This window comes from Merops nubicus, unplaced genomic scaffold, assembly GCF_000691845.1.
Source record: "Merops nubicus isolate BGI_N331 unplaced genomic scaffold, ASM69184v1 scaffold2418, whole genome shotgun sequence".
NCBI classification, from domain to species: Eukaryota; Metazoa; Chordata; class Aves; order Coraciiformes; family Meropidae; genus Merops; species Merops nubicus.
The window spans coordinates 16,840-31,259 of NW_008623462.1; the positions used below are offsets into that span (position 1 = coordinate 16,840).

The 14,420-nt window shown below is 39.2% G+C and overlaps 1 protein-coding gene across 1 annotated transcript; it reads left to right on the forward strand.

The window, feature by feature from the left end:
- The first annotated feature begins 697 nt into the window (after positions 1 to 697).
- Positions 698 to 13,756, forward strand: YIPF7 (Yip1 domain family, member 7). The gene is made up of 5 exons (XM_008945059.1): positions 698 to 813; positions 1,572 to 1,738; positions 3,438 to 3,583; positions 7,943 to 8,124; positions 13,594 to 13,756. Exons 1-5 carry the CDS (start codon positions 698 to 700, stop codon positions 13,754 to 13,756), a joined length of 774 nt encoding a protein of 257 aa, XP_008943307.1.
- Positions 13,757 to 14,420: the final 664 nt, after the last annotated feature.

Below are 14,420 nucleotides of genomic sequence, written 5' to 3' on the forward strand. Positions count from 1 at the left end.
AGGTCACTGCTAAAGCTTGTGTACCACACAGAGGGGCAGAAAGCAAAGGCTGCACCTGCAGGGAGGAGTGGACAAGGTAAGTGACCCTAAATTCACCAATGGGGTATTCCATCCATCCCATATCCCTCATATTTGGTATAAAAACTGAAGGATCACTAGGGGCAAGCCCCTTCCATCTCCCTTCTGCTTCCTTCCTGGCTTTTGCTGCTTCTTCACTGGTCGGCATCCAAAGAGGACTTAATCCATTCTGCCTTTGATCCTGAGCCTGGACCAAGTCCCAGAATCCAGCTCCTGTGCCCAGCTGCCATCTGTTGCAGAGACTGGCCAGGGGCTTTATCCCAGGGCTTGCTCCCCAGCACTGGGGGTGACGGTGATGTGTTGCCATCAGGGGGGAGTTTGGTTCAATACTGATTTTGTATCTATTTGTATATATTACATTTTATTATTATTACTAGTGGTATATTCTTTACATCTGCTTTACTTTTCTAATCAATAAGAGTATCTCTCTTACTCCCTTTCTCTTCCCCTTTGCAGGGAGGGGGGGGGGCTTTAACAAAAACAACCCGGGGCAGCCCTGACCCTAAACTATGACAATGGTTTTCTATTTTCATTTAAGTTTATAACAGTTCAAAACATAGATATTGGCTTGTTGCAAAGGCTCTTTTGTTGATATTTCTAATCATTTTTTCTAACCAGGATGTCAAATTTTGAGCAGTTTCACTCTGACTTTTACCAGTCCAATTATACCATAGATGACCAGGAGGAAGCTTACAACAGTTATGGGTCTAAAGAAAACCTCTGTGGAAGCGGAAAGTAAGTATGGAAAAAAGAGAGAGAAAAGGCAATATGTCTCAAAGCTCAAATGATATTAATTACCATAACCAGTATGCAGTCACCAAAAAAAAGGACTGCACAATCAATACAGTGGAAGGCTTATTGGAGAAATAAAGGCCATAGCAGTAGAAAGACAGGAAGAATCTTATTATTTCATTTTTTTCTTGTATTTTTACAACTTACTGATGACTTCTGCCCATGGAAGAGGGACACTGAGGGAAAGAAGTTCTGAGAGCTTCCCCCTTAAAGAGATTTTGACACGACTGCCATAGGAGGCTGAGTGTTGCTGCGCCAAAGTCTAAATACGTGACTTTGATTAGCAGAATGGATGTATTTCAGGAGTGTCACCAGGATGCTTCATGTCAGCAGTGCCTACATTTGTGGGTGCCCTCACAGCTCCTAAATTCCCTTTCCCTTCATCCTCAGACTAGGGACCTGTGTTTGCCACTGCCTGAGCTCGGTGGGCACAGAAGTGAGTGCCATGGGCTGCAGTGTGCTGGCAGACCAGCAAGGAGCCCTGCCTGCTTTCAGAGGGGGCTGCAGTGAAGGGAAGCAAAGCCATGGTCAGCAGCTCAGCGTTCACTGCACACAGTGGATACTGTGCCCAGAAAATTTTCAGGTTCCCCAAACTGAAAACAAGTGAAAATTTAAACCATTGTACATGGTGAGCAGCTCTCAGCTATTGTGAAGTGGCTCGTTGCAGTTGCTTGTTTTGCTGAGATTTGCTTCTTTCCTAGGAGCCAGATGGGAGAGCAATATCCAGCCACTGCTTTTGTCCCATCAGAAATGCTTCTGACTTCCCAGCGTTACACGGGGCAGATTTTGCAGCCAATGTACAATCCTGACACTCTCTCTCATCTTGGTTACACTGATGGATTTGATGAGGAACCGCCTTTGCTAGAAGGTAAAAATAAAGCCATGGATAATGTGTGGCTCCTGGGGATGCCTATTTTCTTTGCCAGCTAGTGTCAGTCACTAGAGAAACTGCAGCAGAGCTGCCAAGCCTGGCTGTGTGAGCTTCAGCCAACAGCCCCTGGTCCCCAAACCTACATTTTTGTACTTGAATTTTTCGTGGATTCATTCAGCCTTATGGCATATAAAGCATATACTTTACTACCACTAGATGACAGCATAACAGTAAGTTTTGCATTCACATTTCCAAATTTTTTTTTCCACTTTGTTTTTATCCTGCACATATATTGGAACATCTGTAATTAATAAATACTGATAATAATACATTTTGCATATCTGGTAATAAATTTGAAAGCTTGAAGATGCTAAAGAGCTTCTTTCTAGGGGAAATTTGGGAAAGCGGCTTTCAGCTTTAATTAGTTGATCATTTAACTATACAAACAATATCATTGTTTGTGGTGATTGAATCATCCTAATGCTAGTGGCTGATTTTGTAGTTTACAAAATACTTGAGCTACATTAAAAAAAATAAATCTGAGAATTTGTGATTATTTCAGCATGATATAAAAAACATATTCAGCCTGCTTTTGCATATTGGAAGGCAAGTGAAGTTTTTACTGCTTAAAAGAAACTACTACTGCCTTAAAACTAGCAAGATCACTCTGTTAAATACAGATAACTTACTAGGTCTCTACCTCTCAGACCTCCAAGCATTTAGCTCCACATGCAGCTCACCCTGTGAAATGGATGTTGAAATATGAGTGCTTCTGATCTGCAGGGCTTCAGAGATGTTCTTATCTGTGTACCACAGAAATCTGACCAAATACTCACACTTGTACAGAGTAACTTCTTTTCATATAATGTTTTGGCTCAGCTCAAGATGATAGATCAGTGGAATGAGATAAAGACTCGGCTTTCCAAACATATCTATCTAACACATTATCAGTCTCAGTAATTCTGGCAACCAGTTCTGAACCTAACTTTTCCCTTACTGGAGCATCTCAGAGAGGTTGATTGCTCTTGCAACCTGAAATGTTTTTGTTCTGCAGAAGTTATAAGAGAAATCTTTGCCTCAGTAAAGTTGATGGCCAAATTCCCATTGATTTTAATGGGGCGAATTTTGTTCTTTTTCTAGGGGTTCTCAATAATTGCTTTTTAAATGAGGGAAAAAAAAATCATAAAGCACTGTACAAAGTAGTATTAAATTGCCTTGAAGGGAGGAATGTAATTTTTAAGCCCCACTGGCAGTTCAGGCTTAAGATACATCTCTTGTTAGATTTGTCAGAATTATAGCATCTATCTCTGTCCTTGGTGTTCTGAAGTAACTTGAATTCTGCAGTTACTGCTAATTAGCATATTTTTCAACATCTAGGTTAGTGTGGCATTAGATATGTGTTTTAAGTATAGGAAAAACAAACATTAATTCAAAAATGCTAAGGGTATTTTTTTGGTTCACTGCCTAAAATTTGATTTAATAAATTAATGTTCCAGTTTAGAATCAGAGCTAACTCTCAAATATACTGGGTATAGAAGAGGAGCATCAAGTTCCCACTGCAGAATATGTCATCCTACAATATTATCTTCATTAAAACAATCACTTTATTTGCTTATTTGGGGTTTTGTGGTATCTAATTGGGTTTCTGTAAGTGTTTCCTCGTGAGCAATTAGCAGTCTGGAATTTCTCGTTGCAGAACTTGGGATCAATTTTGAGCATATATGGCAAAAAACATTAACAGTTCTAAATCCAATGAAGCCTGCAGATGGCAGCATTATGAATGAGACAGACCTCACCGGACCTATGGTTTTCTGTTTGGCCCTTGGAGCAACACTGCTGCTGGTAGGACAGTAGAAATCTTAAAGGCATTTCTTTTCTAACAGGCTAATGCATAGGTGCTGATGCATGTAAAGTTGCAGAAGTAGTACTGGCATAAAGTGAGTCACTGACTGCTGTTTGTTCTGAGACTATATATTAAAAAGTCTCCGTGCTTTAAAAGTACCTGCATGAAGTTTAGATGTAAAACAGGTGAAGTGATGTATTGCTTCCAGTGGAAAGAAAAGACCACACCATTTTTTTGGGTGGGATTTAATATGAACAAAGTGTAGATCTATGTGGTGTGTATCCTGGGGAGGCTCTGAACACCTGAAGCATAACAGTCTGTGCTAGGTAAGGACTTAACAAGAGGGTTTTAAGGGAGGGATTAAAAAGACATAGCAGACCAGACCAGTTTTTTTAACAGTTTTGCTACTGTTTTGAAATTATCTTCTCTCAATGTTATTTTGTGGAGTATAGAGATATCAAAAGAATTATTTTTATGTAACTAGAATGATTTGAAAAAAGAAGTGGAAGCAGCCTTTTCCTTACCACTTCAAATTTGTAATATCTTCCTATAAACATTAGCCCTTAGTTTATAATCTTTTTTTACATCATCTGCTAAACAAAATATAGTAGCCTGTGTTTAACCTCTTTCCTCTTTATGACTATAGCTTTCCTACAGGGGGGAAGTTGAACAGGGATTGTACAGTACTCCAAATTCATCTATTTATCACTGACAACAGGGGCTCTCTGGTGCTGCTGAAGTACAGCTCTGATTGTTGGCAGCAATTCATCAGGCAGGGATAAGGTGGGACCATTTTGGGAAGGGCTTTACTGCTCTGCAGCTGAGGTGAGAGAAACAGGGCTCTAATTCTTTATTTCCTCTGTGATAAATAGTGCTGAATAAGAAGTCTTGCAAGTTCTTACTCAATTTGTAATGTCAGTGCAGTACCTTGAATGTTCAAACTGCAATATAAATGGCAAGTATTATTATTATTTATGTTTCTATAAAAATAAGAGTGGAAGGGGCAGAAGGAAAGGGAATAAAGGGAAAATAAAGTGAGAAGATGGAGAAGACAGACTATTTTCCACATAGGGAAGTAAAGTTATGAGGGGAATAAAAGGAGAAAATATTGAATTGATTATGATCAGGAAAATGCAAGGAAAGCTAGAAGAAAGAAAGAATGGGGGGTAAAAATGGTTCCTGATGATTTTGCTCCCTGAATAGCCAACAATTATAATGAATATTAAACTACTGTTATTGATATAAAGTACTTTAATTAGAAAATTTATTCTGGGATATTAACTGTCATTAGAAAAACAACTATTTTCAATGCTCTACTTCTAGGCCAACAGAACTCCTGTGATGCAATCTAGTACTTTTGTGCTACAACTTCACAGCAATGAGTCTATGGGATTTCCATGGGCCAACCTATCAATTCAGGCTGCTCGTTTTAGCTCAGATGCATTTGAATACTAAAGTGGCTCTTCAGCTGTGTGAGCTATGCTATCTTTCTGTACTTGAATAATTCTCTTCTAATAGCAACAGGAACACAACTTGGTTGAGAGCTTGTTTCCAAAAATAATGTATAAATTTTATTTCATTTCCACTTCTTGACTATGGAAATATATGCAAAGATATTCTTCAAATGGCAGCAGTTTTTTCAGAACACAGAGAAAAAGAAGAGAGAATTGTTAGCCTGGCATCAAGAGTTGATCTTCCTCATACTGGCATAAAACAGAGTAGCTCCATTGCAGATAGAGAAGCAGCAGCAGTGTGAAAGTTAGCAGAAGCCTGAGTCTCAGCTGCTTTGCATTTTACATAGTCATTCATACGAAATCAGACTTCCACTTCAACAAAGGACAGTAGTGCCCACTGTAGGCAGATGCAAACAAGCACACCAAGTCTGACTTTCTTCTAACCTTGTTCCTTCCGCAGGACAAATTTAGCTCTTTACATTCATCAAAGAAAGCCTGATTCTGGTTTTGCTTACATCACTGTGAATTGGGAGTATTCCCTCTTCTGTGAGTCAGTATATTTACATACGTTAAGAAAGAGGAGAATTGGAACCAACTTGTTCAGATGCCTTTTTTTCCCCTCTCTCATTTCCCTGCACCACAAATCAAACATTTCACCAAGTGGAGATTTCAGTTAGCTGCTAGTGCTCCCTTCATCTCCATTCAGTAATTTCTTAATCTTAAACTAAGCCACTAAATAGTGCTGTGTAGAATAATTACACTGAAGCAAACAGTCTAAAATATTGGCTTGTATTTGTTGCTGCGTCTGTTTGAGACAGCTTTTCTTAGTTGGGCTATTGTAAAGACCACCCCAAACTGTTGTGGATGTTTAAAATTTAATACAAAACTTTAATGACTGAAACTGTAAGTGATAATAATCTGAGCTAGTGTTGCTCTCCCACACTATCTCTAGCTATCATTAATTTTATTTGGTGAAGCACTTTTTCCTGATTGTTTTATACCAGCAGTATGCAATTGCCAGCAAAGGACTCTGTACCTAAATAGGATGATTTCTTACACTGTGAATTCAGGAATAGGTTATTCTTTATGGTGGAATGCAGTGGCAGAGAAACAGACAACACTTGGGACATTGTGAGGATATAGGCAGCCTGGGTACACCTTACCTAACCTTGAGGGCTAGAACCAGAGGAAGGCTCAGCAGTGAGCCAGGTCAAGCTGCAAACAGGATAATGATGCTGATGTACAGGATCTTCTTAACTGAGGCTGCCTCTCACATTAGCATGCATTGCTCTCCAATGGGAACTTGTGAGTTGTCACCAACCTGCAACATTAGGACTTTCAAGTTGTAGCATCGCTAGATTAAACTCTCTCCACTGTATTGTCAGCAATATTTGAGCTGGACATATATAAAACATCAGTGATCAGTTTGCATTTGAATGGATACAAGAAAAGAGGGCAGAGAAGGAGGGTCCTCAAAATTGTTTTGTCCCAGATTTTATTAAAATGTATGGATAACTAAAGTGGGAGGTCTTCTCAATCCTTAACCATCATGGAAGAGATACTTGCAAATATTGCATACTATGAAAAAAGCTTTGTTAATGTTTCCATTATCTGTCACATGAGAATTCAACCATAAGCTACAAAATGATTAGGAAACTGAGATCCTTTATTAGTTTTGATTCCTGTGTGATTTATCATATGCAATGTGTACAATATATAGTTGTGTGTGCGTGCACAGACACCTGTGTTTTACATATGTATATATGCATTGGGATGTGGTAGGAAGTTTATTCAATGGTCCTGAGTTAAGGGTTGAGTCCCAGGTTTGACCTTTCTCCTCCACAAATGCACGTTATCTTTAGGATACAAAGTTCCAAGACAAAGCAAACAAAATCATCTTCATCCCAATCACTGTTTATTTCTGATGTATGAATGTTTATTTCTGTCATGCAGATGTGAAAATGACAGTATTGCATAGCCGACATTCAGTATTTCATTTGTTAGAAGCTTGAAATCTTTTGTGAATGTTTTGGGGAGTGAACAATGCCCTCGTGCCTGGGGGTGATCCTTCAAAGTGATGGCAGAAGATGAAGAAATCGGTGGTGCTCTGGCCACTGTTGCCTGTTGTGCTAGCTTTGTGTATAAATTAGAAAACATCAGGCTCCAGGCTGTCAGGCTGGTACCTTTCACAGACACTAAATTTGCACAAAGGAATAAAACTTGGAAGAAAATAAAACACCTGGGTTTTTTTACATTCATTGGAACAAAAAAAGAACACAAGCTGACAGTCACTACTCAAGTTTATGTTGAAATGAATGTGTTGTATTGATCTAACAAGAGATGTGTCTTTCTCCTGGTAGTGAAGGGAAAGAATGGACACATTCACCCTGAAAACCAGCATACTTCAGCAAAGTTTTACTAGTTTTTTTGCACACCTGCTTAAAGATGGAGTTTTGTGATAAAATATTAATTGTATCAAGTAAGTCAGGCCCTCATTTTACTTGGAACACTTTTCCACAGCCCCATATACACCTGTATAACATCTTTCCAAGATGTTTCCTGAACTGCAATGTACTTTCCATAATTTCTTCTTAGTTTGTTACCAATTAGACCTTCTCGAAACTCCTCAAACTGTCCCAATCAGAGCCAAATGACAGTAAGACTGAGAATCAGCCTTATAACTTTGTTAGCGACAAACTCATTCTCACAATTGCATCTTGGAATTTTTTAGTGCAAAAACCATGAAAAATTATAGTCTGTGGTTTACAATTAACAGATATAGACAAAGCAGAGAGAGGGTCACCCAGCAAGTGACAAACCTAGTGCTTGTCTTCTGTCCTCTCCCACCACTTTGCAATCGCTTGCTCACTTACGACACTTCATGCTTCCTCATATTTATTCCAGGCAGGAAAAGTTCATTTTGGCTATGTGTATGGCATGAGTGCCATTGGGTGCCTTGGTATGCATGCCCTACTGAATCTGATGAGTGTCCAAGGAGTCTCACACGGCTGCGTTGCAAGTGTCTTGGGCTATTGCCTGCTTCCCATGCTGATCCTGTCCTCTTCTGCAGTTGTCTTCCCGCTACAGTAAGTACCAGTCTCTGGCAACAAGTCATATGGAGGACAGCTCTTCAGAAGGCTGATGTTATGCAAAACATTTTGTAAATGGTTAGGTAGTGAACTTTGCTTTCTGAAACTGTGAGAAAAACCACTCTTTTGTTTGTGTAGGTGGAAATGGATGGAAGTGGACTGTGTTTGAGGAGGGTGATATATATTCCTTGTAATATCAGTCCTTAATTCCACTGGCTCCCAACTGATCTGAGGGTGCCTTTGACTTTTGCAGTAGCCTCAGAGGTGATTTTTATTTTGCAGAGCCAACCGAGACCAAAGTCAACTATCAATTTTAAAAGCAACTGACAGACTTTGGGTTTATATAACGCAGGGACATGTGCCTGACCATGGGAGTGGGGTTGGAACTAGATTATCTTTAAGGTTCCTTCCAACCCTTGCCATTTTATGTTTCTATATGATTTCTTTTTTTGTTCATAGTGTCAGACTCCCATTCTTATGCTTCCTTTCCTTCTATAGACCAACCTCTGTGTGGCAGAATGAAATAATCAAGCAACCCTTAATGACTTGGACCATTAGAACAAGGGTTTAAGATGTAGTAGAGTCATGTACTCTGAGGTATAGTTGTAGTGTAATTAAAAACCTGAAAATAACTGAAAACTTTGAAAATCAAAATGTGTGGTGGTGTACGTATCTGTGCATATTCAGTGATATGCTATAAATAGGAAATTTGTATGCAAGCTTCTCCTCCCTCCTCATTCTGTAAGCCTTTTGAGATACAGACTCTGTTTAGCTCCCTTTTCACATACATCGAAGTACAAGGAAGCTCCAGGTCTTGCCTGAAGGCTTTAAGCAGTACCTTTATCCATTGTTAACCTGTTATTAGTAAGGATTCCCCTCCTTAGTCTTTGCTGTTTACTCACATTTTTAACTCTCTCATCTCTGTAATGTATGAGACTTGGTAGCTGATGAATAAGAAAATGCCTTTGTTTTCTTTGGAGAAACAGCAATTTTATGTATGTTTATATTATTTTTAAAGGATATTATTTAGTGGAAGGAAGATATTGGCACAATCTTTGTTGCATGTTTCTGTGGAGCTATAATGGTTTAACCTGACCAAGATTCCATGTATTAAAGTGTTTCTGAGCTGTCCTTGATGAGATGAACAGCAGTGACACTGAAGAAGCTGTTTATTCTCTGTTCTCCTAAACTTCCCATATTTTCTTCATCAACCTGTTTAATAACCCACTCAAATAAAAGATACAGATATATAATTTTAGGACAGATGGGGCAACCTCCAAACCAGCTGTTACAACTGTGTGGGGTACCATTGTCTGTACAAGGAATACCCAAGCACACTCCACAGATTTGTAAAATGCTGCAAGTTTACAAGAAAGCACATCTTTTGAAACTGTATAAATACTATACTGTCATAGTGTTTACAAATTTAAACCACAATTTCTGGAATTAATTGATAATGGTAAGTGCCTATCTACAGGATTCTGCAGTCCCTGCACATTCATTATATGAAACTGCTTGAACACAGCAAATACCAAGGTTAACTATTATGAACATACTATTAAGATAGGGTGGAAACTTTTAAATCAAACACACATGCCATTATTTGTAATTTAAAAATTATTTTAGAAGGATAGGAAAGATGACAAAACATTACAGATTTTTTTAAAAAATACACAGAAATAGCATTTTTGCATATATTTCAAAGTGTAAAGAACTAACTTCAATGTTTGTTTTCTCAAAAAAATGTGTAAGACAATGGACACATCTGTTGAAAAGATTTGTATAGATCCAAAAATTTTCAATAATCGTGATTAGCTTTTTCACTAACAGAATAAAGCACAGTGTGGAATGTTTTGTGTGCTGAATGATATCAAAGAGAAAACCAGTTCTCTCATGCCAACTTCTATGGAACCAGATTTGTTTGTGTCCATCTATGTTTATATCAGAGAATTGTTTTGGTTGGAAGAGACCTTTAAGATAATAAAGTCTAACCATTAATCCAGCACTAAACGATGTCCTTCAACACTACATCTACATGTCTTTTAAATACCCCCAGGCATGGTGACTCTGCCCTGGGCAGCCTGTTCCAGTGCTGCATAACCCTTTCAGTGAAGAAATTTTTCCTAATGTCCAACCTGAGAATATTAGGAAACCAACTTGAGGCCATTTCCTCTTGTCCTAATGGTTGTTACTTCAGAGAAAAGACTGACCCGCCCCACCTCACTACAGCCTCCTTTCAGGTAGTTGTAGAGAGTGATAAGGTGGGACTCAGCACTTGACCTCGCTGAATCTCATGCAACTGGCCTCAGCCCATTGCTCCAGCCTGTCCAGATCCATCCTTACAGCCTTCCTGCCCTTGAGCAGATCAACACAACGACCAAACATGGTGCCATCTGCAAACTTGCTGAGGGTGCCCTCAATCCCCTCATCCAGATCACTGATAAAAATGTTAAACAGAACTGGCCCCAACACTCAGCTGTGCCTAATATCACCTGTGACCAGCTGCCAACTGGACTTAACTCCATTCACCACCAGTCTTTGGACACAGCCACCCAGCCAGATTTCACCCAGCAAAGAGTACCCCTGTTCAACCCATGAGCAGCCAGTTCACACAGGAGAATGCTGTGGGAAACTGTGTCAAAACCTTCAATAAAGTCCAGGCAGACAACTTCTACAGCCTTTCCCTCACCCCTTTAGTGGGTCAGCCTTGTCAGGTTGGTCAGGCAGGACCTGCCTTTCATAAACCCATGCTGACTGGGCCTGAGCATGTGTTTGTCCTGTATGTGCCATACGACAGCACTCAAGATAATTTGCCCCATAACCCTCCCTGGCACTGAGGTCAAACTGGCAGGCCTGTAGTTCCCTTGCTCCTCCTTCTGTCCTACCCAGTTAGGCAGGACCGCTGATAAACAATAAAAAGTGGCTTCTGCCATCTGCCTCAGTACCCTTAGGTGGATCACATCTGGCCCCATAGACTTGAGTGTATCTAAGTGACCTACTGGTCACTGACCATTTCCTTCTAGATTATTTGGGCTTCATTCTGCTCATTTTCCCTGTCTTCTAGCTCATGGGGCTGAGCACTCAGAGAACAATTCATCTTACAATTAATGACTGAGGCAAAGAAAGTATTCAGTACCTCTGTTTTTCCTCGTGTTTGATCACTGTGTTTCCCACTGCATCCAATAAAGGATGGAGATTCTCTTTATTCCTTCTTTTGTTGTTAAATTATTTAAAGAAATATTTTTATTTGTCAAATTTTTACTCACATCTGAGCCCAGCCTGATTAGGCCATCTTTCTAGGAGAAACATCAGCAGAATGTTTTCTTTGAAGAAAACCCCAATTCTTTACTATCAAATTTCTGAACCGAGTGATCAAGTAATTTCCTTAACTAAACAGTGAACAAAATGAGTGTAAGTGTGAAGAAATTCTTAGGCTCAGCCAGTGCAAAGGATGCATTTGGTGACTGTATCTGCAGGATGTATAGAGGGGGGTGGAGAGTGTCCACTCATGTCTTTCCCCACAAGTCAATCTCATGCCAGTACACCCCTCTCCTCGTGGTCACTGTGGGCATGACATCTGCTTTCTGCCTTTCTCCCAGGCTTGAGGATTTGGCCCTCATGGACGTGCCAGACACAAGCTCTCTGCTAAAGTCAAACCATTCCTTTTGGCAGTAACATGCTGTAAGATGGACTGAATTTAAAAGTTCACCGAGTTATCTCTTGGCTCCAATATGATTTTATGTCACCTTTACATCCTGCTTTCTGCCAGTTACAAACCATGAGAGGCCATTGGACTTCACAAGGCAGAGCAGCCACAGCTCTAAATTGTACTACCTTGTGATAGCACCCTAAAGAGTCATTATACTAGCTGAAAATTGTAATCCCTTGGTATGTTCCTGTTGCATCCCATTCCTCTGTCAGCATGGATACTAACTCAAAGAGCCATCCATACCAGCTCTGAATTTCTAGCTAACTGTTGAGGTGAGCACCTTAGCATCTTCACTTGGAGAAGAGTAAAGAGTTTTCCGCAGAGCCCAGTGTAATTTCCCTGAATGCTACTGTATAGGTTTAAAGAACACTTAAACTGAGGACATAAAATCACATGATCTTTAATGTTTTATTTTTAGCAGGTTGAAATTGCATGAGGTGCTGAATCATCTTAAAATCAATTCTCTCCTTCCTCTCCAAAAGTCCCAAGAGCTGACAACACCAAATACCTTATTGGCCTGGAGACTGAATTGCCAAGAAAGAAACTGTTTTGTGAGATATGATTGCATTAAGTAAACTAAGTCAATTAAATAAGGAGACATTTATTCATCGTGGTTTATTTGCAACAATAATGAGTGGAGATTATTTCTGATAAATGGACCTAAATAAGTATACATAGTCTGTTTCTCATTTCTGGTTCTGGTATGCTGATACTTTGGAAGAGTGGGGCACCAGGAAGTTCTTTAGCAAGTGGCAGAGGCTCATTCATTCTCAAAGCCCTTGAGACCAAGACAGCGATAGTGTGTAATGAAGCTGATCTCATTAGGGACTTCAGCACCATCATATGCACATGATCTCATGCATTTTACAAAAGCAGGCTGCAAATACAGGCTGCAAATATAGCATTTGTGAAAGATTTATTGGCAAGATTGTGTTCATACAGGGTGATAGTGAGCTCTTTTTAACCTGCAGGAATATTTCACTGGGCTTTTGACAATAGTCCCATAATCATTAGCTCTCCAGGCCACGCTGCACTTGAGAGGTGGCAGAAGGTAAATTCAGAATGGCCTAGTTGCCCCCAAGGGTCGGTGTGGAAAGTCACTGTCCTTTCAGTGTGAAGGATGCCAGGGTGAGCAAAATATTTGTCTTCAGTGGTTCTTTTCCTATCCCCTACTTTCTGTTTGACGTGCACCCGTCTTTAAAAGATCAGCTGAGCTTTCTCCTAGGAGGTAGTCACTACCTTTTTGTCCAGTCAGCTGAGGTGTGATTCTTTAAGAGCCTTATTTCCTCTCCTCCGAGTCCAAAGCACACTAAAAACCTGTGCCATGTGTTACAAAAATGCAATCCCTCCAGATCATCAGGCTGCCTAATGGAAGTATATGTAGTATCATTTTACATCCTAACAGCTTCTACCACAAGATTTTAGCTGCACTAGGATCTTTCTTAAATTTAAAATTAAACTTTAGCTGCTGCACCTGCTGGAGCCCCAGAAGATTTATGTGGAAATGTGCTGTCTTTTTAGCAGTACTTCTGATGAAGCTGCTGCTTTTATCCATGCTGAAGACATTACTGTTTTGTTTCCTGCTACTATTTTAAATTGTTTCTTGGGCTTGACTTTCATTTTATCAATCAGTCCTTGGTTTTTCCAGTGACTGTTACCTTATCAATAACAAGCTTCTAGGTGTGAACTTTGATAAGATTTGATGCTATGTTTACTAACAAGTGGACTCTGTCATGTTTCTTTTCTTTTTCTTCTAGGGGTATCTTGGGAACTTTGTTAGCTCTGTTTATTATTGGATGGTGCAGCTTGTCAGCCTCCAAAATTTTTACTTCTGCTTTGGCTATGGAAGGACAACAGCTTCTTATTGCATACCCGTGTGCTTTACTTTATGGACTTTTTGCACTTCTAACAGTTTTCTGAGATGTATTTTCTGGTAGCCTTATTACCGTCTGTTTATGGTTGTTGGAGGGGCAAGGCTTTATTTACTTATTTTTAGATTGCCTACAGTTGCATTAAGCTCCATTAACAAAACTCGATTATAAGACTTATTTCTCTAATGTCTGATAATAAAATTTTAAAAAATCAAGCCAATGGGAAGATGATTGTAAAAATGGTGTTTTGAAACTGTCAAAGAAAAACATTTCAGCAGGTAATAAAAGTGTAAAAATATTAAATAAATTATAATTTTAAAAAATTCTTCTGTGTGTTTAATATATAATACATATACTAGAGCATAACTGGAAAGCAATAACATAAATATTTAATAAACCTAGTAAATCAAATGAAAACAGAAATTTATTGGTTTAAAAACAAACAAAACAACAACAACAACAACAACAACAAAAAACCAACCAAACAAAAAAAAACCAACCAAACAAAAAAGAAACAAACAAACAAAAAAAAATAGTTTGCCATCTTATATGATGACTAATATCCAGAATTTATGTGTGTTGGCTTGTGGATTTTTTTTAATAGAAGAGTGAGTGACCCTGCTTTGTGCTGTTGAAGAATTGCCCAAGAACAGTTGCTACAACAGAAGGAAGAAACATCTCAGTTTTGCTTTAAGAGGTGTTACTGTCCAAAA